We start from the raw sequence: 25,591 nt of genomic DNA, 5'->3' as shown, positions 1-25,591 counted from the left end.
TTGGTCATTTATTTCTCTGGAGTTGAGCTGTAGGAGTTGCTTGTATATTTTTGAGATTAGTTCTTTGTCAGTTGCTTCATTTGCTATTATTTTCTCCCATTCTGAAGCCTGCCTTTTCACCTTGCTAATAGTTTCCTTTGTTGTGCAGAAGCTTTTAAGTTTAATTAGGTCCCATTTGTTTATTTTTGCTTTTATTTCCAATATTCTGGGAGGTGGGTCATAGAGGATTCTGCTGTGATGTATGTCAGAGAGTGTTTTCCCCATGTTCTCCTCTAGGAGTTTTATAGTTTCTGGTCTTACGTTGAGACCTTTAATCCATTTTTAGTTTATTTTTGTGTATGGTGTTAGAAAGTGTTCTAGTTTCATTCTTTTACAAGTGGTTGACCAGTTTTCCCAGCACCACTTGTTAAAGAGATTGTCTTTAATCCATTGTATATTCTTGCCTCCTTTGTCAAAGATAAGGTGTCCATATGTGCATGGATTTATCTCTGGGCTTTCTATTTTGTTCCATTGATCAATATTTCTGTCTTTGTGCCAGTACCATACTGTCTTGATAACTGTGGCTTTGTAATAGAGCCTGAAGTCAGGTAGGTTGATACCTACAGTTCCATTCTTCTTTCTCAAGATAGCTTTGGCTATTCGAGGTTTTTTGTATTTCCATACAAATTGTAAAATTATTTGTTCTAGCTCTGTGAAGAATACCATTGGTAGCTTGATAGGGATTGCATTGAATCTATAGATTGCTTTGGGTAGTATACTCATTTTCACTATATTGATTCTTCCAATCCATGAACATGGTATATTTCTCCATCTATTAGTGTCCTCTTTGATTTCTTTCACCAGTGTTTTATAGTTTTCTATATATAGGTCTTTAGTTTCTTTAGGTAGATATGTTCCTAAGTATTTTATTCTTTCCGTTGCAATGGTGAATGGAATTGTTTCCTTAATTTCTCTTTCAGTTTTCTCATTATTAGTGTATAGGAATGCAAGAGATTTCTGTGTGTTGATTTTATATCCTGCAACTTTACTATAATCATTGATTAGTTCTAGTAATTTTCTGGTGGAGTCTTTAGGGTTTTCTATGTAGAGGATCATGTCATCTGCAAATAGTGAGAGTTTTACTTCTTCTTTTCCAATCTGGATTCATTTTATTTCTTTTTCTGCTCTGATTGCTGTGGCCAAAACTTCCAAAACTATGTTGAATAGTAATGGTGAAAGTGGGCACCCTTGTCTTGTTCCTGACTTTAGAGGAAATGCTTTCAATTTTTCACCATTGAGGGTAATGTTTGCTGTGGGTTTGTCATATATAGCTTTTATTATGTTGAGGTATGTTCCTTCTATTCCTGCTTTCTGGAGAGTTCTTATCATAAATGGATGTTGAATTTTGTCAAAGGCTTTCTCTGCATCTATTGAGATAATCATATGGTTTTTATTTTACAATTTGTTAATGTGGTGTATAACATTGACTGATTTGCGGATATTGAAGAATCCTTGCATCCCTGGGATAAAGCCCACTTGGTCATGGTGTATGATCTTTTTAATGTGTTGTTGGATTCTGATTGCTAGAATTTTGTTAAGGATTTTTGCATCTATGTTCATCAGTGATATTGGCCTGTAGTTTTCTTTTTTTTGTGGGCTCTTTGTCAGGTTTTGGTATTAGGGTGATGGTGGCCTCATAGAATGAGTTTGGAAGTTTACCTTCCTCTGCAATTTTCTGGAAGAGTTTGAGCAGGATAGGTGTTAGCTCTTCTCTAAATTTTTGGTAGAATTCAGCTGTGAAGCCGTCTGGGCCTGGGCTTTTGTTTGCTGGAAGATTTTTGATTACCATTTCAATTTCTGTGCTTGTGATGGGTCTGTTAAGATTTTCTATTTCTTTCTGGTCGAGTTTTGGAAAGTTGTACTTTTCTAAGAATTTGTCCATTTCTTCCACGTTGTCCATTTTATTGGCATATAATTGTTGATAGTAGTCTCTTATGATGCTTTGTATTTCTATGTTGTCTGTTGTGATCTCTCCATTTTCATTTCTAATTTTATTGATTTGATTTTTCTCCCTTTGTTTCTTGATGAGTCTGGCTAATGGTTTGTCAATTTTATGTATCCTTTCAAAGAACCAGCTTTTGGCTTTGTTGATTTTTGCTATGGTCTCTTTTGTTTCTTTTGCATTTATTTCTGCCCTAATTTTTAAGATTTCTTTCCTTCTACTAAGCCTGGGGTTCTTCATTTCTTCCTTTTCTAGTTGCTTTAGGTGTAGGGTTAGGTTATTTATTTGACTTTTTTCTTGTTTCTTGAGGTATGCCTGTATTGCTATGAACTTAGCCCTTAGGACTGCTTTTAAAGTGTCCCACAGGTTTTGGGTTGTTGTGTTTTCATTTTCATTCGTTTCAATGCAAATTTTGATTTCTTTTTTGATTTCTTCTGTGATTTGTTGGTTATTCAGCAGGGTGTTGTTCAGCCTCCATATGTTGGAATTTTTAATAGTTTTTCTCCTGTAATTGAGATCTAATCTTACTGCATTGTGGTCAGAAAAGATGCTTGGAATGATTTCTATTTTTTTGAATTTACCAAGGCTAGATTTATGGCCCAGGATGTGATCTATCCTGGAGAAGGTTCCATGTGCGCTTGAGAAAAAGGTGTAATTCATTGTTTTGGGATGAAATGTCCTATAGATATCAAATAGGTCCAACTGGTCTATTGTATCATTTAACGTTTGTGTTTCCTTGTTAATTTTCTGTTTAGTTGATCTATCCATAGGTGTGAGTGGGGTATTAAAGTCTACCACTATTATTGTGTTATTGTTAATTTCTCCTTTCATACTTGTTAGCATTTGTCTTACATATTGCGGTGCTCCCGTGTTGGGTGCATATATATTTATAATTGTTGTATCTTCTTCTTGGATTGATCCTTTGATCATTAGGTAGTGACCATCTTTGTCTCTTTTCACAATCTTTGTTTTAAAGTCTATTTTATCTGATATAAGTATTGCTACTCCTGCTTTCTTTTGGTCCCTATTTTCATGGAAAATCTTTATCCAGCCCTTCACTTTCAGTCTGTATGTGTCCCCTGTTTTGAGGTGGGTCTCTTGTAGACAACATATGTAGTGGTCTTGTTTTTGTATCCATTCAGCCAGTCTTTGTCTTTTGGTTGGGGCATTCAACCCATTTACGTTTAAGGTAATTACTGATCCCGTTGCCATTTACTTTATTGTTTTGGGTTCGAGTTTATACACTGTTTTTGTGTTTCCTGTCTAGAGAATATCCTTTAGTATTTGTTGGAGAGCTGGTTTGGTGGTGCTGAATTCTCTCAGCTTTTGCTTGTCTGAGAAGCTTTTGATTTCTCCTTCATATTTGAATGAGATCCTTGCTGGGCACAATAATCTGGGCTGTAGGTTATTTTCTTTCATCACTTTAAGTATGTTTTGCCATTCCCTCCTGGCTTGGAGAGTTTCTGTTATCCTTATGGGAATTCCCTTGCGTGTTATTTGTTGTTTTTCCCTTGCGGCTTTTAATATTTGTTCTTTGTGTTTGATCTTTGTTAATTTGATTAATATGTGTCTTGGGGTGTTTTGCCTTGGGTTTATCCTGTTTGGGACTCTCTGGGTTTCTTGGACTTGGGTGATCATTTCCTTCCCCATTTTAGGGAAATTTTCAACTATTATCTCCTCAAGTATTTTCTCATGGTCTTTCTTTTTGTCTTCTTCTTCTGGGACCCCTATGATTCGAATCTTGTAGCGTTTAATATTGTCCTGGAGGTCTCTGAGATTGTCCTCATTTCTTTTAGTTCATTTTTCTTTTATCCTCTCTGATTCATTTATTTCTACCATTCTACCTTCTAATTCACTAATCCTATCTTCTGCCTCTGTTATTCTACTATTTGTTGCCTCCAGAGTGTTTTTAATTTCATTTATTGCACTATTCATTTTATATTGACTCTCTTTTATTTCTTCTAAATCCTTGTTAAACCTTTCTTGCATCTTCTCAATCTTAGTCTCCAAGCTATTTATCTGTGATTCCATTTTGATTTCAAGATTTTGGATCAATTTCACTATCATTATTTGGAATTCTTTAACAGGTAGATTCCCTATCTCTTCCTCTTTTGTTTGGTTTGGTGGGCATTTATCCTGTTCCTTTATCTGCTGGATATTCCTCTGTCTCTTCATCTTGTTTAAATTGCTGAGTTTGGGGTGTCCTTTCTGTATTCTGGCAGTTTGTGGAGTTCTCTTTATTGTGGCGTTTCCTCGCTCTGTGTGGGTTTGTACAGGTGGCTTGTCAAGGTTTCTTGGTTAGGGAAGCTTGTGTCGGTGTTCTGGTGGGTGGAGCTGTATTTCTTCTCTCTGGAGTGCAATGAAATGTCTAGTAATGAGTTATGGGATGTCTATGGTTTTGGGGTGACTTTGGGCTGCCTGTATCTTGGAGCTCAGGGCTGTGTTCCTTGCTGCTGGAGAATTTGCTTGGTATGTCTTGCCCTGAAACTTGTTTCGCCCAGAGAGGTTTACAGCATTATATGGAGAAGAGAAGAGTGAGGAGGGAGTTAGAGGTGACCCGAATGAGGTGAGGTGGAATCAATAGAGGAGAGAGTGGGCTATTTAGTAATCTCTTCCTTATGTGCACTCCATAACTGGACCGCTCAGAGTTGTTCACAGGGTTATAGAGAGAAGAGAAGAAGGAGGAAGGTGGCAGAGGTGGCCAGGAGGATAAATGGGGGGAATGAAAAGGAGGGAGACAGATCCAGCCAGTAATCAGTTCCCTAAGTGTTCTCCACTCTCTGGAACACACAGAAATTCACAGAGTTGGGTAGAGTAGAGAGGGGTTAGGGAGGAGACACAGGCGACCTGGTGGAGAAAAAGGAGAGTCCAAAGGGAGAGAGAGCAGTTAAGCCAGTAATCTCGCTCCCTAGTGAAAAATGGGTACTGAAGATTGGGTTCTTAAAGGTACAAAATTGGTAACAAATACATAAAAGCAAAAATTAAAAATCTAGAGTAGAGTTTGGAATTTCAAAAATACGATGTTAAAGAAAAGAAGAAGGAAAAGAAAGAGAGAAAAAACGAACAAACAAAAACAAACAAGGTCACGAAAATTATAAAGAAAATATAGGTACAAAATTGTTAACTAATACCAAAAAGCAAAAGTTAAAAATCTAGAGTAGAGTTTGGAATTTCAAAAATACAATGTTAAAAAAAGAAGAAGAGAAAGAAAGAGAGAGAAAAAACAAACAAACAAGAACAAACAAAGTCGCATAAATTATAAAAAAAAATACAGGTACAAAATTGATAACAAATACCAAAAAGCATAAATTAAAAATCTAGAGTAGAGTTTGGAATTTCAGATATACAATGTTATTTAAAAGAAGAAGAGAAAGAAACAGAGAAAAAGAAAAAGAAAAAAGAAAAAGGGGTCACAAAATTATAAAAAAACAAAAAACTATAGGTACAAAATTGATAACAAATACCAAAAAGCTAAAATTAAAAATCTAGAGTAGACTTTGGAATTTTAAAAATACAATGTTAAAGAAAAGAAGGAACAAAAAAGGTAAAAAAAACTATAAAATATATATATATGAAGTTTGCTTTAAAAAAAAATAGGGTTTTTTTTTTTTGCAAAGTAATCGGTTATAAAAGTGGAAATTAAAGGAATAATAGAGGACTTAAATTTTTTTTAATTAAAAAAATAATTTAAAAAAAAAGAAAGAAAGAATGATCATACAAATAGTAAAAATATATCTAGGACTTTCTCCAGTTTTGTTGTGAGTATTGTGGGTTCAGTTCATTTTTGGCTAGTTCCTTGGTCCGACTTATATTTCTCAAGATCTATAGGCCCCTTCCTATGTAGTTGGTAGTAACCACAGGGTTTTAATCTATTGCCTGTAGCTTCCAAGACGGTTCCCTCTGTTATAGCTTCTTCTGTTTGCTGGTCTCTTCAGTGTCTGGTTTCCGCCCTGACACAAAGGGGATGGTGGAGGACGCTTTTATTTATTTTATTTTTAGGCTCACTTGTTCAGTCGTGCTGGGGGGAGGGAGGGAGGGATGCTGCAAACAAATAACACTGGCGTGTGCTCTCAGTGCCTCAGCCACACTGGGTCTGCCCCCTGTTCACGGCACGTGTAGTCGTTCTGCCCACACTGCTCAGGCTCTAGGTTGCTCCACCGGGAACCATCCGCGGCGGCCCTGGGCTGCCTGTACTTCCCAGGTCCAAGCCGCTCAGGTTCAGGCACTTGGGTAGTCCTCAGAGGCGCAGACTCTCGGTTGGGCCTGCGTTTTGTGCCCTTCCCAGATCCGAGCAGCTCAGGTGATGAGGTGTTTTGCGCTCGCGATTGCTGCGACTTATCGCCTCCCCGCCGCTCAGTTTTCTAGGTGTGCACTGGCACACCTTCTCAGGCAGATGTTGACCATCCAAACCCCCAAGAAGTTTTAGTTAGCAAAGAAGCCTGCTTACAGTTTTATAGATAATGTCTCTCTGGGGCTGTGATTGTCCCCTTCCGGCTCTGGCTGCCTATCACCAGAGGGGGATGGTCTGCTGCCGGCTATCTCTGTTCAGCCCTTTGCTCCGTGTGCGGGCCTGGCGGTGTCATAGGTTACGGCTGGCTTTTCGCGTGGTAGATATCCCACAGTCTGGTTTGCTAGCCCAAATTATTTCGCTCAGATAGCGCTCGGGGTATTCAGGCCAGATTCTTGCGATGCAGCCTGCGCCGCGCTTCCCTGCCCAGCCCCCGCTTGCTAATGGCAGATGCAGGCGTCTGCACTGCTTCTCCGCTGGGGGAGTTACCATAGGGCTTGCAATGTGCGGGTTTTAATTGTTTATTTATTTTTCCTCCCTGTTATGTTGCCCTCTGTGCTTCCAAGGCTTGGCACAGATTCGGCAGTGAGAAGGTTTCCTGGTGTTTGGAAACTTCTCTCTTTTTAAGACTCCCTTCCTGGAACGGAACTCCGTCACTCCCTCTTTTGTCCCTTTTTTTGTCTTTTATATTTTTTCCTACCTCCTTTCGAAGACTTGGGTTGCTTTTCTGGGTGCCTGATGTCCTCTGCCGGCATTCAGAAGTTGTTTTGTGGAATTTACTCGGCGTTTAAATGTTCTTTTGATGAATTTGTGGGGGAGAAAGTGTTCTCCCCATCCTACTCCTCCGCCATCTTAGCTCCTCCTCCTATTTTTCCTTTATTTTTAAAAACTAGTTTCACCAGGCCGATAATTAGAGATTCTCAATATTTTTCTTTTAGTATTTTCAATACTTCACTAAATCACATTGTTTCCTAAGAGAAGTGTGCTGTCCTCTTATCTTTGTCTGTTTCTCTGGCTGCTTTCCAGATTTCTATTTTATCACTACATTCAAGAAATCTGATTAAAGTGTGCTAAGTGCAGTTTTATTCCTGTTTCTTATGCTTAAAATTAACCAAGAGTTGTATATCTATAGGTTTATACTTTTCATCAAACATAGGCAGACTTTGACCATTACTCCCTAAGATATTTGAATGAATCATGTATTTCCCCTCCCCCAGGTTTGTCTTACAGTTCATTGATCTGCTTTTTATCATTTTTCAACCATTTCTGTTTTTAACTGGATAGTTTCTGCCATTGTCTATTTCAAAGTCATTAATATTTTCTTCTTTTACAATTACTAATCCATTGTTAATTCCATTCAGTGAAATATACTTCTTATCTATTCAAGTTTACTTTGAGTTTTTACAAAATATATTTATGCTTCTAGCTTACATGTCCATACTCTCCCTTCTTAAACATTTGGAATACAATTTTTAATAACCTTTAATATTTTATCTAATATTCTGGGTTTGTTTACATTGATTTCTTCTTCAATGGTTTATACTGATGCTATTCTTCAGTTGGTTATATTAATGACTTCTTTATACTGATTCATTTATATTGATTACTTCTGTAAAAGTTCATATTTTTCTGCTGCTTTACATGCCTGCTACTAACTTTTTGGATTTCAAATATTCTAAAATTTAAACTTTTATTTGCTAGATACCTTTATAATTCTATAGATATTTTTAGCCATGTTTCTTTTATTTTGAAATATCTAGATCCATTTGCAGCTTCTTTTAAGTACTGTTGTTGCTGTTTTCAGTCACGCAGTCATGCCTGACTCTTGTGACTCCATAAACTGTAGCCAGCCAGGCTCCTCTGTCCATGGGATTTCCAAGGCAAAAATACTGAAGTCGTTGTTATTTCCCTCTCCAGGGTATCTTCCTAACCTGGGATCGAACCCATGTCTCCTGCGTTAGCAGGTGGGTTCTTTCCCGCTGAGACACAAGGGAAGCCATTTAAGCATTGTTAAGATGACACAAAAGCATCCATATGTAAGGTAAACTTTATGCCACTGCCGAGATACCTTCCTGAATAAACGACTTGACATCCATGAATAACCATAGTACTCCTACAAAAAGGCTGTTAGAAATACAAATTATTTTCAGATTTGTATAAATTCTTGGTATTATTTCTTCTGCTCGTTTCAGGTTGTTATTTCCTCATTTTGGGCAGTTTTTTCACATGCACACATTGGGGAGTATTCAGTGAATAGGATGGAGACTTGTTGTAGAACCCAGGAGTCCTATTTCTGTGCAACTCTCTCTTCTTCAGTATTCTCTCCTGAAAATGTCACCACACTGACCATCTTGGACTCCCAACTCATTCTCATGAACTCAGAGAGATTGCTCTTTTCCCTCCTTGAATTCCTGCCTCCTGCAGGGCAATCTGGGCACTCTGTACAGGCAGTAAAGGTGGGCAATCATAGAGTGCAACTTTTTCCACCCCTCTCAGTGACCACTCTCCTGTGCTACCTGAAGTTCAATTTACGGACATCATTCTTCCCTATATTTTCGCCAGGTTTAGTTGTTTCATAAATCCACTTCCTGCTGAGTCAGTAATATATATATATATATATATATATATGTATGTATGTATATATTTGGTCTTACTGTCTTAGGATATTCCATTGACTATCAGCATGGGAAAGGCATTGTTTTAATTAGATATTTCACACTGGAGTAAGCAAAGAACATTCTGGAATTTGGCTTAGAAAAGAAGGGATAATACATACATAGAAGACAGATGACAGATAATTTCCAAATGGAGAATATTTCTTTAATGACTAAAACTTCTTTACGTATGCAGCTTATGCCTGATGCTTGTTGAAAAATAACAAACAAGAAAGCCTGGTGTCTTGCTGATCTGTACCTCACTGTGCACACTGTTCGTTGAACCCAGGGTAGGCAAGGCATCAGAGGGGAAGCTGGAAGAAAACTTGAAGAGCTGTATGATCTGCAGACACGTTTATTCTCTCTGGGCTGGCAATGGCAGCCGTAGCAGCGGCAGACATGCTGTGTTCTCTCCTCTCGTGAACCCCGTGGACACAGCCATAATGCAGCTTCACTACCACCTAACGTAGCCACCAAGTGGGCATAACACAACACAATCTCCAGAGCTTTATCAGGTGAAGTTTATATATGCTTACAGAACAAAAGTAGCCCTGGCCAACTGAGTACCTCGTGATGTACATGCATAGTAGTATAAGCAATATTAGCTGTTTCATAATCATTCTTTATAAAACGTGGGGCAAGAGCAAGAGGGTGTGGGGCAAGAGAGCCTGACCATGCCGTCTTGGCTAATTTTCTCTTTCCCTACACCTGGTAAATACATAGCACATTAGACAAGAAATCAGGGAAAGAAGACGGGCGATAGAGGACAGAGGAAGGTGTAGACTTGTCATAATTTAAACAGAATTGACAAACTCATCAATGAGGGGCTTCCCTGGTGGCTCAGTGGTAAAGAATCCACCTGCCAATGCAGGAGACACGGTTCAATCTATCCCTGGTCCGAGAAGACCCTATGTGCCATGGAACAACAAAACCTGTGCACCACAACTACCAAGCCTATGCTCTAGATTTCAGCTGCCCTAACTACTGAGCCCATGTGCTGCAAAGACTGAAGCCCACAGGCCTGGAGTCTGTGCTCTGGCACAAGAGAAGCTACGGCAATGGGAAGCCCACTCACCAGAACTAGAAAAATGCCCATACAGTAATGAAGACCCAGAAAAGCCAAACATAAAAATAAGAAGAAGACATCAATGAAATAACATTTGACTGATGTCCTGAAAAGTTGGATATGGTACATTTTGCCATGCAATAACATTTATTTATTTAATATGACTGTGCTTTTTATTTTTAATAATTTTTCATTTCTTTTTTTTTTGTCAATTATTTTAATTGGAGGCTCATTACTTTACAATATTGTAGTGGTTTTTGCCATACACTGACATGAATCAGCCATGGGTGTACGTGTGTCCCCCATCCTGAACCCCTCCTCCCATGTCTCTCCCCATCCCATCCCTCAGGGTCCTCCCAGAGCACCAGCCCTGAACACCCTCTCTCATGCATCGAACCTGGACTGGCGATCTACTTCACATATGGTAATATACAGAACATTTTATTTCTAATGCAGTCAAAATTATTACTCTGGTTTCATTTCATCTTTAGAAAGGTCTTCCTTACCCTGAAGTTAAAAAATATAGACTTCCATAATATTTTCTAAGGATTTTATGACATTTTCTATCCCAGTCTTTGAGTGTGTAAATATTTAACTTATCTGAAATTAATTTTGGAGATGGCTGTGAGACAGATGCAACACTTTTATTTCCCCACATATTCAATTAGTTTGTCCACTACCATTTCATCTATGAAGTAACACAAATTTCCTCATTGATTGGCAAATTACCTTTTTCATAAAATCCGTAAAATCCATGATGACTTAGATCATAAAATCCATGATTACTTAGATTTCATAAAACCCATAATGACTATTTCTGGTCTTCCTTTAATAGCCCATTCATCTGCCCAAGATATAAGGGTGCACATTTCAGCATCTCCTGGGTTTATTACCCCTAATTACTTGACATTTTTACAGCTATTCTTATTTTCCCAAATAGAATAAATATCATATAAATAAACCTTATGACCACAGTCTTGTTCATTAATGTTTACTTATTTATTATTTGGCTGTGCCACGTCTTAACTGGAGTATGCGGGATCTTCACTGCATGTGTGGGATCTAGTTCCCTGATCAGAGATTCAACCTGGGTCCCTGGATTGGGAGCATGGAGTCCCAGTCACTGGGCCACCAGGGAAGCTCTTGATTGTAGTCGCTTTGTTCCAAATCTCTTACTGATCATAATATATTTGAGATTCATTCACATTGTTGCATGTGTCAGCAGGTTTTTCCTATTTTTTAAAATATACACAGATATTCATAGCAGCTTTATTTATAACACTCAAAATTGAAAAGCAACTCCAGTAGCCCTCACTATGTGGGTGGATAAACAAATTCTATACCAATACAATGGAACATTACTCATAAATAAGAATAAATTACTGATAAATGCAATAATAAATCATTTACATTGGTTTTTTGTTTCTTCCTTTAAATTGTTACATAGATTCAATTGTAGGAATGCGGCATGCTTTGTTTATCTATTCACCAGCTGAAGGACACTTAGGGAGTTTTCTAGTTTTGATAAACTGATCTGAAAAAAGGGGCCATAAACATCAGTGAGCAGGTTTTATGAGAAAACAAATTTTCATTTCTTTTGATTGTAAACCTAGGAAGGAGATTTCTTGATCATAAGATAATGGTTAAGATCAATTTGATAAGAATAAAATGCCTTTCAAAAAATGCTCTTGTTATATTCATTGAGATTACATTAAACTTGTGGCTATTTGTAAGGGGAAATGACATTCCTATTCCATGGAAAATTCCCCTTGAAGTGTCCACTGGTTTATTTAAATTTTGTGGATATTTATCCCCCAAGAAAATTGTAGAGCTTTCTTTAAAAAGTATCCATTAATTTAATGAATGCTTACTAAGGGTCAATTCTGTGTTTTGCAATGTTTTAGTAAAGGGCTTGGAGATTTTAATATGAAACTTATGAGGTGAAGATGAAGCGGGATGGTATCACTGAGAAAGTGAACATACATGAGAAAGAAAAGAGATGGAAAGAGGATGATCCATGATATAGGATACAGCCTTGAGAACCTGAGAAGGATCTTCCAGTAAAACAGGAGGAAAACAAGAAACTGTGATGTCATGAAAGTCAAATTGAAAGAGAAACTGGAGGGTGGAGGAGAAGTGACCTGTGACAAATGAATAATTAAACATTAGAATTATGACAATTAAATCATTACTCCACGTAAATCCACAGGAAACAGCTTTGCAGATCCATCTAGATTGTTTTAATGTTTGCTCATTTTCCTCAACACCCTTTTTTTTTTTTTAATCCATTCCTTCTTCAAGATTCAATAAACTGTTCTTATTATATTTTAAACCATCTGTGACTCTATAATGGGTTTTCTCTTCTCTCACAATGACCATCTATTTATCCTTGGATCCTTGTTGTATCCTTGACTACAACTGGATTATTTATGGAGACTCATACTTCTGTTGTAATACCTGGTGAGAACAACCCTTCTTACAGTTCCTATTGATCTCAAATTTTTTGGTTGACTTCAAGAATTCAGTTTGCTGGGCCAACATTAAGTTACCTTCATTATAACAAGGATTGTTTTAGACATATTTGGGAATATCTGAAATTTTAGATATCAGTTCATCTCATACAAGAATACAATTTAGTCCTGAATCTGTTCAGTTTTTACTTTATACTTTTCAACAACATTTTAGACCTCTTTAGTATGACCTGGACACTTAATACTAAGTCTGGCAGAGCATCCAGCCCTTGGTATATGTAAAATCAAATTGCAGATAGAACAAAAGTGAATTTAAAGGCCTAAATTCAGGTAGCACGTCAAAGAAGAGCCAGGACTCAAGGCCCTCACCGTTTACTCCAAATCCAAACTTCAGCTCCCAGAATGTGACCTGCTTGGCCAGAAGGTAGAGACATTTTACCAGTAGTGCCACTCTTTTTGTGGGTCATGCTAAGAGTAATCTGACAAAGGCCTAGATGCTAGGATAAAACCTAGTCCTTTCCTTGTATCTTCACAAATGTCCTACTGGTAATGCAGCTGCCTATTTCATGCTCCTAGAACTAGGCTGGGGCATTCGGGACACTCACTCATGTGGCACATCCAGTAATTCACACTTCACAGCATGAGGTGTTTCCATGGAAACAACATTCCCGCTTGGGTAGCTTCTTCCATCCACTTCCTTCCTCCTGGTCCAAGACTTCCTGGAGGTCCTGGTCCCCGTGGCAGAACCCAGAAACAACAGTGTCCCTGAAAACAAAAGGTCTGGCTCCTCAAAAGTCACCCACCTAACAATTAGAAAATGGTGAATGCCACTGGGAGGAAGTGGGGACCTGTCACAAGCTTGCTCAGGGCATCTCCTGAGTCACTCACCAGTAACTGAAAGGACACTTAAAGGACTGGAGGCTCTGCCACCGTGCTAAAGACCAGAGTGAGATATGCTATCTATGGCCACAAACAACAGCTATATCCTTCCAGGCCTGTGATGGCAAGGGTTACCTATATCTTCTTTCGCTTAATCTTCATACACAGCCCCTATTTAGCAGATGACAGAATGACTTGAGAAAGTTACAATAAACCTGCCCATGGTTCCACAGTTTGTCAGGACAGGGCCTAGGTTTACCTTGTTCTGTCTGATCCCAGTCCCCATACTCCCCACAGTAACCACATGGGTCATTCTCACCATCACCCAAGACCTCCTGCTTCACATCCTCCCCACAGCAGACAGACACTGGGCACACTGAGCAATGCTGCAGTGATTTTATTAGAGTAAGCCTGATAGAGACCACATGGGTGGGACAGGTGTCAGGATTCCAGTTTCAGTTGAGAAGAACAGGGTGGCACATGGAGCGCAGACCAGGCATCACTGGCAAAGACTATTTCACCAAAGAGACTGCACTGAGAACTATTCCAAAAACACTGCTCAGAACCGTGGACACTTGATAGCCGGTGCAATCCTTGTCAAAGGCGATGGAACCCTGGGAGGGAGTAGGAGGAGGAGGGACAACACCTGAGCCCGCAGCAGGGCTATCCTGTCTACCCAGCATCACCACATGCTATACCCTCAGGGATTCAGCTCCCTCCCCAGCAAGAAACTCTGCCCACAGACCCACCAATGGAGAGGAGGCTGCCATCAGGGACCAGGGGGAGGGTGGCTCCCTAATAGCCCAGGCACAGGCGTCAGGATGGAATCTAGCAACCAGCCACCCCAGGGAGAGGAGGAGATAATAAGGGTCATCAGGGCACAGCCGGGGTGGGTCCTGAGGGAGGAGTAAGGTGCTGGAGCCTGGGTTTGGGTCATACCTCCTGCACCTGAGCCTCTTCTGTCAGGTGTGCTGAGTGGACTAATGTGCATGCAGGTGTTGTAAACAAACCCATGTGCTCTGTGTGCTCCTATTATGTGCATTACTGTTTGCAAAAAAACCTCTCATTTTGAACAGACAATTTGAGGGAAAAAATGTTGAGACAGACTGTCCAAAATCTCCAGTATTTTTGACAAGAAGTATAAAGGAAAATGGTTCTTCAGGAGATATACTGCTAGCCAAGGTGAGCAGTCACAGGTACCGAGAAGCCTGCTCAGGAGCCTCAGGCACCAAAACACCACAGTGGAAAAACAGGCTTGTAGACATGTCAGTGGAAATGGGACTCTGAGCCAGAGTCAAGGCCCACACAGTGGGAACAAGAGGAGGTGATGAAACCTTACAAAGCCAGGGAGTCCCATGCTGGAAAGAGACTCGGAAGCCAGGGGCTCCTTTTCAATATTCCTAAAGTAGAACTGACATGACTCCTACATGTGTGTGAACTGAAAGCTTCCTTTCCTCCCAAACAGTAAAATTCTACTGCTCCAATGCTAGTTCCACTCACTGAGGAAAAAAACAATCACCTGCCTCACCACACTTGGCCTCGCAACCCTATTCTGTGTGTGAGTTGATTCACATGCTGTGGGCATATTTGGCAACAACAGAGGCTGGATGTGTACGTGGACTGCCCTCGCATATTACATGTGCTGCAGGGTGGAGCAAAGATTTATGTGCTTCCTTGCTTATAGCTCTTGTCTGTCACATATCCCATGACTGCATGATCTATTCCCATGTGGCATACCACACTATGCATGTGAGTGGGCAGGGCAGAGTCAGGGTCAGGAGAGTAAATTACCATGATTTCTACAACTTTCAGCTTGGCATCAAATCCCGCCTCATTGAAGCAATCCTGGACTTTTCCAAAGGCAGCCTTTTCCTCATCAGTAGAATCAACCAAATCAAACGTTGAATTCAACACTGTTTCGCTTCCAAGTAACAGCGCAGCAACCCCGCCATAAAACACAGGGCAGGCTTCCGTTGAAGGAAAGACAGAAAACATCTTGTCAAAGAATAACCAGAGTAGGAGGTTCCTGTTTCCACCACTTGATAGGAAGCCACATCTCCAAAGCTTCCAGGATCATCTCCCACAGAGACCTGGCCTCTCCCAGGACTGCTTAACATCCCAGACAGAAAACCTCCCAGCAGAGGGAGCAGCAAGAGGGGTGAGCCCTGGAGACCCCTCTGCCCTTGACCACCATCCCTGGGTATATCAGCCTTCTTTCTCCCTCCCAATGAGCACCAATGCCCCCAACAAAATATTCCCCAGGGTTTGCACAGCTAATGCTCTCTCCAGCTCCACACCACCCTCTACATTCAAAGACTGACAGGCTCAAGGAATTTCTGCAGGGCTCCTGGGCACTGATGTGTCAGCTGCCCTCGGAATCTGTCCCTAGCAGCGGCTTGGACAGGACTGTGGAGGATGCAGTGAGATGGCAAAGGGCAAGGATCAGAAGGGTCATCTGGAATCTCCTTCCTACCGTCAGTCGTCTTGAAGGTCAGCTCTCTGGTCACCAGCAGGGTCAGCACAAGCAGTGCTCCCTTCATCATGGCGGCAGCTGGAGTCCTCTGCTCAGGGCAGGGTTTCTGCGGCATTATAAACCACTAGCTCCCCAAGCCCAACCCACATCCCTCCCAGGAGGACCACGGGCCTGTGGCCAAGAACCTGTGGCAAAGGTGGTTCTCTTGGACCTTGGGGTGTTTACTTGGAAGCCCATCCTGTTCTGAGAACAGTGCTCAGGGGGATTTTGTGGTAGCATCTTTGCCAAAGATCAAGTGGAGTTGATATTTATAAGTGACTCATTTGGAGCCAAATGCTCTGTTGCCCAGCCCCAACCATCATCTGTTTTTCTGGTCATCCTTCCCCCAGCCTATCCTGGTTCTGAGGCAACACTCTCCCACACTGAGCAGATAGAATCACAGGAGGGCCAAGGATAGGTCTACACCACCCTCAGGTAGAAAAAAAGTCACCCAGAATCCTCCCTTTTATCCAAAGCTTAAGTCCTGGAGATAAAAATGGGGAGTTGGGTCTTCCTGAATCATCAAATATCTTAACATCTGCAGACCCTAGACAAGGCCCTGAGCACTGCTGGACAGCAGCCTTGGCCTCCAATCATTCCCAAGAAGGAACTCACAGGACCTGGGACCAGATGGATATTCTCCAGCACTGATAATTCTGATAAATTCTAATCATGCCACAACTTTTCTCAAACACTTAAGGAAACAAGTTCCTGGAAACATTCTGGACCCCCAGTGGTGCAGACTTGCCCTTTCTGGTTGTCTCATCCTCTTCCATCAGTGAAGCTGGTCTCAAGAACTACTAGCACTGCACAGTCTATCCAGAAACATGAGTGAGCAGCTGTGAGGTTGTGTGGTTTGTCTCATACATCAGAGACTCTGAGGTCCACAGCCCTACAGGACACTGAGGACAGGAGTTCTAAGGCCCAGAGGGCTGGGCCATCAGAGGTGGCATTCTACACTTGAAAACCCTCTCAATGTCAAAATCAAACTTCCACGCTAGGAGAGCTGTTTGTTAGCAAAAACAAGATGAAATGGACCTTGAAACTCTAAAGGGAAGTGTGAGATGCTCCCAATGGCCAAACTGGAAACGGTCTGACAGACAAAATATATAACAGTATTGGATGATACCCAAAGTATAAAGTAATATGTTTGAGTCCATACTGATACAAACAAATGATTAAGTAAATAAATGGGGACTTCCCTGGTGGTCCAGTGGTTAAGAATAGGCCCTCCAATGCATGGTAATTGGTTCAATCTCTGGTCAGGGAGGAGAAGGCAATGGCAACCCACTCCAGTACTCTTGCCTGGAAAATCCCATGGACGGAGGAGCCTGGTAGGCTGCAGTCCATGGGGTCGCCAAGAGTCGGACACGCCTGAGCGACTTCACTTTCACTTTTCACTTTCATTCATTGGAGAAGAAAATGGCAACCCACTCCAGTGTTCTTGCCTGGAGAATCCCAGGGACGGGGGAGCCTGGTGGGCTGCCATCTCTGGGGTCCCACAGAGTCGGACACAACTGAAGTGACTTAGCAGCAGCAGCAGCAGCTGGTCAGGGAACTAAGCTCCCACCTGACCTGGGACAACTAAAAACCCTCCTGCTGCAACTAGAAAGAACGTGCCCTGCAAAGAGAAGGCTCACATGCCACATCAAAGACCTAGAACACTTCAGTTCAGTTCAGTGGCTCAATCATGTCCGACTCTTTGCAACCTCATCAATCACAGCACTCCAGGTCTCCCTGTCCATCACTAACTCCTGGAATTTCACACAAACTCATGTCCATCGAGTCGGTGATGCCATCCAGCCATCTCATCTGCTGTCGTCCCCTGCTCCACCTGCCCCCAATCCTTCCCAGCATTAAAGTCTTTTCCAATGAGTCAGTTCTTCACATGAGGTGGCCAAAGTACTGGAGTTTCAGCCTCAGCATCAGTCCTTCCAATAAACACCCAGGACCAATCTCCTTTAGAATGGACTGGTTGGATCTCCTTGCAGTCCAAGGGACTCTCAAGAGTCTTCTCCAACACCACAGTTCAAAAGCATCAATTCTTCAGCGCTCAGCTTTCTTCACAGTCCAACTCTCACATCCATACATGACCACTGGAAAAACCATAGCCTTGACTAGATGGACCTTTGTTGGCAAAGCAATATCTCTGCTTTTCAATATGCTATCTAGGTTGGTCGTAACTTTCCTTCCGAGGAGTAAGCATCTTTAAATTTCATGGCTGCAATCACCATCTGTAGTGATTTTGGAGCCCCCAAAAATAAAGTCTGACACTGTTTCCACTGTTTCCCCATCTATTTCCCATGAAGTGATGGGACCAGTTTTCTGAATGTTGAGCTTTAAGCCAACTTTTTCACTCTCCACTTTCACTTTTATCAAGAGGCTTTTTAGTTCCTCTTCACTTTCTGCCATAAGGGTGGTGTCATCTGCATATCTGACATTACTGATATTTCTCCTAGCAATCTTTATTCCAGCTTGTGCTTCTTCCAGCCCAGTCTTTCTCATGATATACTCTGCATATAAGTTAAATAAGCAGGGTGACAATATACAGCCTTGACATACTCCTTTTCCTATTTGGAACCAGTCTGTTGTTCCATGTCCAGTTCTAACTGTTGCTTCCTGACCTGCATACAAATTTCTCAAGGGCAGGTCAGGTGGTCTTGTATTCCCATCTCTTTCAGAATTTTTCCACAGTTTATTGTGATCCACACAGTCAAAGGCTTTGGCATAGTCAATAAAGCAGAAACAGATGTTTTTCTGAAAAACTAGGCTAAAATAATGTGGGTGAAGAGACTATCATTCCTTACTGAAACATCCCTAATAATACAGACAGATTATCCCCTCAAGGATGGAGAACATACTGCCCTGCACTCCCTGAGCATGGGCTTGACATAGTAACTCATTTCCAAATAAAAGAAGAGGGAAGGAGAAGGGGAAAACAGTGAAGTTCTAACAAACACAGTGTTAATCAATAGTCAAAGCTGACACACTCAGTGGTAAGACACACCGCTGTCACGTGTACCCTGATGTAAGGAGACAGGAAGGGTGTTTCACCTCTGTGGTGTCTTCCTCAAAACCCAAAGTCTAAACCCCACTTTCTGCAATGCTCAGTTGCTTCAGTAGTGTCCCACTCTTTGTGACCCCATGGACTGTAGCCCATGAGGCTCCTGTGTCCATGGGTTTCTCCAGGCAAGAGAGAGCTGCTATTTCTTCCTCCACTCTACATTTGTCTGCTATACAACAGCAGACAAATTCAGCTTTGAGGTCCTTCTACCATCCCTAGCCAGTCCTCCTGGGACGGCCAAGGCCATGACAGACCCATAAGAGACCCTTAAAGCTTAGGCAGTCCAGGGCCCTTTAAGGAGGAGGTGAACACTCTCCCTCATGCTTTCCTTAAGCCTTGTGCAACAATGTATCTCACCCAAGAACTGGCCGTTCTTTAGGTCCAGAACCTATGAACAGGGAAATGTTCTTGGTTATGTTAATGATTATAAAGTCAATGTTAATTATTATAATTGTAACAAATCTTGTCTGGGAACCTGTTACTCAAGACTTGTACCCCTGATTACACAGCAACAGTATATCTCACCCAGAGAAGTTGTAGGGAACCATTCTCCCTCCCAGGACCCATGCTCTCTGGCCAATCTTGTGCTGAAGTTACCTCAGGATGTATTCCTTCAGAAAGGGTCTGGTGAAACTCTTACCACCTCGAGGTATTCTATTTATCTGTTCTCAGCAGCCAGTTGAGAAGTATGTAATGCCATGCTTAAACTAGTGAGTATGGGTACTCTTTCTACCCCCTTCTTATATCCACGTCAGAAGCTTTCTCTGTCCTGTCACTTTAAATAAAAATTTTTGCCGCACAAAGCTTTGAGTGACTGGGACTGTGTCTTTGGTCCTGGAGTCAAATCTTCTCCTTTGGAGACCAAGAACACATCACCGAATCCATACATGTAAGCTATTACCAGGAGAGAATGAGTGACTCAACAGAGCAGAGAACACTGGAGACATATGACAATTAATGCAGTGTGTGTAGGTTGTGGATTGAATTCTGAAACCCAAGACACATTAATGGACAACTTGGTGAAATCCCCATAATATGTGAGGTTAAGTTAGAAGTAATGCTCCGAAGTTGCTCGTCAGTTTTGACAAATATTTTCAATTCTTCTATAAATCAAAAATTATTCCAAATCAAAATTTTATTGAAAAACAACTTGACACAAGGAGTTCAACGTGGTACTCTATGACCACTTACAGGAATAGAATTGAGTGGGACATTGTGAAAGGTTCAAGAGTCAGGAGAAATGTGTATGTTTACAGCTGAGCCATTGTGTATGGCAGAAGCCAACATAATATTGTAAAGTAATTATGCTTCAATTAAAAATACATTTAAAAAAACAACTTGCATTAGGAAAGGGTTATATGTGCTGTATTCCATTGACTCTGACCACATCTTTGCCCTGAATTTGTCAAATGTCCCCACAATTCAGGGACGTCTCAGACAATCCTGTGGCACCCTCGGAAGGGAACTGGGCTAGATCCAGAGCAGCCACCTGTGTTACTCAGCACTCCAGCCCCTGGCTCTTCTCCTCACAGAGCTGCAGAGGGCATTGGGGGCAGTGTCTTCTGAAGGACAGTAGTCATGGGATGCATGGCAGGTGTCCCACCACATGAAAGTTCCGCCCCAAAAGAAAAGAGTCAGCATGTGCAGCCTGGGCCTTGGGGTGTTCACCTTCCTGCCCAGGAACCTCTTAGACACATCTACAGCCACCTGATCCCTTCTGGGGGTGAACTTCAGGGCACTGGCGCCCAGGCAGTAGGAGCCCTGGCAAGGAGGGGCTTCACGGTGGTCAGCTGATACTACAGCTCAGTACTTGGTGCATCTTTGCCAAGAGCAGTTACCGGATGTGAATCCTATTTGGCATAGGGTTCTGACTGTGCTCATACCTTGCATCCCAACTTCAGTTCAGGTCTTCAGTAAACCTGAAGTTCACTCAGAGAAAGAACAGCCAGGTTCCTCCAGCCAAAAGCTACTTGATTCTGGCTAACCAAACATTTTAAAACTTTATCTTATTTATTTAATTCTAGGCAATATTCATAAGCATATCTATAGCAAGTAGAACTAAAAATACTCTCATTTATCAACTACAGAGAAATGGAATCCTCCTGCAATTATTCTAACAAACATCGCACAACATCTACCCAATGTTGGACCCTCTCCTGGTCCTCAGGATGCAACAGCACAGCTCTCACTCTCTTGCTGCTCTTCATCACGTAAGAGGAAGTGAAAGACAGTGATCCCAAGGGAAAAAGCACTCTGGGGGAAGATGAAGCAGGGGGAGAAGACAGACAACCATGGGTGGGGGTGAGGGGGAGGATGGAGGCAGTAACCTTTGATATGAGGACTCAAGATATGAGGAAATTTTATGCCCTGCAATACTTGAAGACTCCTGATGATGAGGGAATGAATCAAGCAACCACTGGAGGAAGAGCCTCCCAGTTAAGGAGGGATCACACTAAGAGGCCCTGCAGCATGAGCACACCTGCTCTGGTCAAGAAGCAGACAGGAGGTATTCAGGGAGGAGAGAAAGATTGAGATAAGTTCACAGAGGCAGCAGCAGTGCAGAGCTGGTTGTGCAACTGCCCAGAGATAATGGCCTGGAAGGGGCCTGGCTTTTCATCAACTGGGAGCTCTATAGAGGAGATGGGGGAGAACAGTACAGAGACACTCAAGGGTAGAAAGGCTGTAGAAAATGGATGGACCTACAGACTGTCATAGTGAGTGAATTAAATCAGACAGAGAAGCAAAAATGTCTTATGACATCTAATATGTGGAATCAAAAAAAAGTGATACAAATGAACATATTTCCAAAACAGAAGACTGATGGACTTAGAGAATGATCATATTATTGCCACTGGGGAGGATGTCAGAGAGTTTGGGATGCTCATGTACATACTGCTATATTTAAAATGAATAAGGATCACACACGATGATCAACTCAAGTATATACAAGGGAGGCAGGGATATGTCTATACATGCAAATCAATCAATGTGATACATTATATTAACAAATTAAAAGATAAAAATCAAATGATGGCATCTGGTCCCATCACTTCATGGCCAATAAATGGGGAAACAATGGAAACCATGACAGACTTTATTTTGGGGGGCTCCAAAATCACTGCAGATGATGACAGCAGCCATGAAATTAAAAGACGCTTTTCTTTGGAAGAAAAGCTATGACCAACGTAGATAGCATATTAAAAAGTAGAGACATTACTTTGCTGACAAATGTCCATCTAGTCAAAGCTATGGCTTTTCCAGTAGTCATGCATGGATGTGAGAGTTGGACTATAAAGAAGGCTAAGCACCATAGAGTTGATGCTTTTGAACTGTGGTGTTGGAGAAGACTTGAGAGTCCCTTGGACTTCAAGGAGATCCAACCAGTCCATCCTAAAGGAAAATCAGTCCTGAATATTCACTAGATGGACTGATGCTAAAGTTGAAGCTCCAATACTTTGGTCACCTGATAAGAAGAACTGACTCACTGGAAAAGACCCTGATGCTGGTGAGAGAGTCATTTTCTAGGCAGGTTGATAAGAAGTCCAGGGGTTCCCAAGGAGAGGGGGGTCTGGAACTCTCAAGGAGGAAGAAAGGACAAACTTTTTTTTCCCTCTACACTCCTTAGGATTATATAACAGTAATGTATCCTGCTTGAGGACAGTCTCTGAAAAAAACCTTCTGGCTAATCCTGTTATCTTAAATGTAAATTATGGAAGTAGTCTAGTGATGTCTTTACAACCTCCAGACATTCTTTTGATTCACTGTAATAACTAATTGGAGAGTATATAACTCCATTGCTAACACTAGCAAGAGGGTACTCTTTCTGCCCCCTTCTGATGTCTATGTCAGAAGCTTTCTCTATCCCTTTTATACTTTAATAAAACTCTATTGCACAAAAGCTCTGAGTGATCAAGCCTTGTCTCTGGCCCTGGATTAAATTCTTCTCCTTCAGAGACCAAGAATCCCGGTGTCTTTTCATGGTTAAGCAACAACCTTTCACTGGGAAAGATTGAAGGCAAGAGGAGAACAGGACAACAGAGGGTGAGATAGTTGCAAGGCATCACCGACTCAATGGATATGAGTTTGAGCAAGCTCTGGGAGTTTGTAATGGACAGGGAAGCCAGGCATGCTGCAGTCCATGGGGTTGCAAAGAGCCGGACATGACTGAGCGACTGAACTGACTGACTGATAGATGTAGTAAAACTGTTCAACAAAATTCAGCACCCATTTATGATAGAAACGCTCCAGAAAATCAGCATACTATAATAAACAACAGGAGACATTGTTCTCAATGGTGAAAAACAGAAAACATTTCTTCTAAGATCAGAAACAAGACAAAAGTGCCCACTTTGACTGCTATTGTTCAACATAGTTTTGGATATTCTAGCCACAGCAATCTGAGAGGAAGCAAAAATAAAGGAATCCAAACTGGAAACAAGAAGGAAAACTTTCACTGTTTTGCAGATGACATGATACCATGCATAGAATATTCTGGAGATACCATCAAAATTTACTAGAGGTAATCAGTGAATTTAGTAAAGTTGAACAAAACAATCAATATGCAGGAATCCCTCAACTTCTGGTACACTAACAATCAATACTCAGAAAGATAAAGAATCAATTCCATTCACCATTGGTATAAAAAGAATAAAATACCCAGCAATAAACCTACCTAAGGAGACAAACAAGCTAAATAGAGAAAACTATAAGAAACTGATGAAAGAATCAAAGATGACATAAACAGATGAAGAGCTATAACATATTCTTGGAAGGGTAGAATCAGTATTGTGAAAATAGTAAACTATTTAAAGCAATCTACAAATTCAGTGCAATCCCTATCAAATTACCAATGGCATTTTTCACAGAACTAGAACAAAAAAATTCACAAATCATATGGAAACACAAAAGAATTATCATAGGCAAAGCAATCTTGAGAAAGAAGAATGGAGCTGGAGGAATCAACCGTCCCCATTTCAGACTATAGTGCAAAGCTACAGTCATCAAGACAGTATGGTACTAGCAGAAAACAGAAGTATAGACCAATGAAACAAGATAGAAAGCTGAGACATAAACCCACACACCTATGGGCAGCTTATCTTTGACAAAGGAGGCAAGACGGTACAATGGAAAAAACTCTCTTCAATAAGTGATGTTAGGGAAACTGGACAACTACATGTACTATAGAAGCATGAAATCAGAACACTTCTTAACACCATACACAAAGATAAAGTCAAAATGGATTAAAGACCTAAATGTAAGGCCAGAAATTATAAAACTCTTAGAGGAAAACACAGGCAGAAAGCTCTTTGACATAAATCATGGAAAGATCCTCAGTGACTCACCTCCTGCTGCTGCTGCTGCTGCTAAGTTGCTTCAGTCGTGTCCGACTCAGAATGAGGCAGGAGTAAGTAGGTGTATCAGGCAGAGAGACGAGCAAGGCTAACAGCTGGGGGTGACAATCTGCCAGGTGTATGGTGGCATGTAGCTAATTCGGGATTTCTGGAGGTGAAGTTAGAAATGGAGCTGGGCGGGTGATGAGACACACAGGCTGGACCAAGTTTTGTTAGGACTCTGGTAAGAAGCCGGCCCATGCCCGGGCAGTGCCGGCTGTCTCCACAAGATGGAGCTGGTGGTTCTTCTTTTTTTTTTTACCTTGCATGCTGCTAAATCACTTCAGTCTTGTCCGACTCTTTGCGACCCCATAGACGGCAGCCCACCAGACTCCCCCGTCCCTGGGATTCTCCAGGCAAGAACACTGGAGTGGGTTGCCATTTCCTTCTCCAATGCATGAAAGTGGAAAGTGAAAGTGAAGTCGCCCAGTCGTGTCTGACTCTTAGCGACCCCATGGACTGCAGCCTACCAGGCTCCTCCGTCCATGGGATTTTCCAGGCAAGAGTACTGGAGTGGGGTGCCATTGCCTTCTCCACATCTCCTACAGTAATTGAAATAAAAATAAACGAAAGGGACCTAGTTAAACTTAAAAGCTTTCGCACAGCAAAGAAAACCATAAGCAAGATGAAAAGACAACCCTTGGAATGGGAAAAACTAGTTGCAAATGAAGCAACCGACAAAGGATTAATCTTCAGAATATACAAGTAGCTCATGTACTCAACATCAGAAAAACAAACAACATAATAAAACATGGGCAGAGGGTCTAAAGAGACATTTCTTCAAAGAAAACATCACAAGGGATAACCAACACATGAAAAAATGCTCATTGCTTATTATTAGAGAATTGCAAAACAAAACTAAAATGAGGTATAATCTCACACCAGTCAAATGGACATCATCACAAATTCTACAAACAATAAATGCTGGAGAGTAAATAGAGAAAGGGGAACCCTCTTGCACTGTGGGTGGGAATGTAAATTGATACAGGCACTATGGAGAACAGAATGGAGATGCCTGAAAAAAAAAACAGGAATAAACTACAATACGACCCAAAAATCCTACTGTCAGGCACACACACTGAGGAAATCATAACTGAAAATGACACATGTACACCAATGCTCATTGCAGCACTATTTATAATACCTAGAACATGGAAGTCACCTAGATGTCCATCAACAAATGACTGGTTAAAGAAGTTGTTTATCTATATATAATGTAATAGTACTCAGCCATAGAAAGGAATTCATTTGAGTCAGTTCTAATGAGGTAGATAATCCTTGTTGTT

The 25,591-nt window shown here is 41.3% G+C and overlaps 1 protein-coding gene across 1 annotated transcript; it reads right to left on the bottom strand.

Moving 5' to 3' along the window:
* Positions 1 to 13,721: 13,721 nt before the first annotated feature.
* LOC147353618 (secretoglobin family 2B member 2-like) lies at positions 13,722 to 19,798 on the bottom strand. The gene is made up of 3 exons (XM_086349635.1): positions 15,813 to 19,798; positions 15,131 to 15,306; positions 13,722 to 13,953 (listed from the first exon to the last, which is right to left on the bottom strand). Exons 1-3 carry the CDS (start codon positions 15,925 to 15,927, stop codon positions 13,852 to 13,854), a joined length of 393 nt encoding a protein of 130 aa, XP_086205761.1. The 5' UTR covers positions 15,928 to 19,798; the 3' UTR covers positions 13,722 to 13,851.
* Between the last annotated feature and the right edge of the window lie 5,793 nt (positions 19,799 to 25,591).

The sequence above is a fragment of the Bos grunniens genome, chromosome 18 (genome assembly GCF_055505025.1).
Source record: "Bos grunniens cultivar Pamir isolate PY7600 chromosome 18, Bosgru_T2T1.0, whole genome shotgun sequence".
Lineage (NCBI taxonomy): Eukaryota > Metazoa > Chordata > Mammalia > Artiodactyla > Bovidae > Bos > Bos grunniens.
This window is presented reverse-complemented; position numbering and strand designations above follow the sequence as displayed.

Excerpts from the sequence above, each read along its gene's own strand:
- LOC147353618 (XM_086349635.1), bottom strand. The coding sequence starts at position 15,927 with ATGCCGCAGAAACCCTGCCCTGAGCAGAGGACTCCAGCTGCCGCCATG. Across the intron at positions 15,307-15,812 it reads GACCTTCAAGACGACTGACG|CCTGCCCTGTGTTTTATGGC; the intron begins GTAGGAAGGAGA and ends CTTCAACGGAAG. Across the intron at positions 13,954-15,130 it reads TGAAAGTTGTAGAAATCATG|GGTTCCATCGCCTTTGACAA; the intron begins GTAATTTACTCT and ends ACTCCCTCCCAG.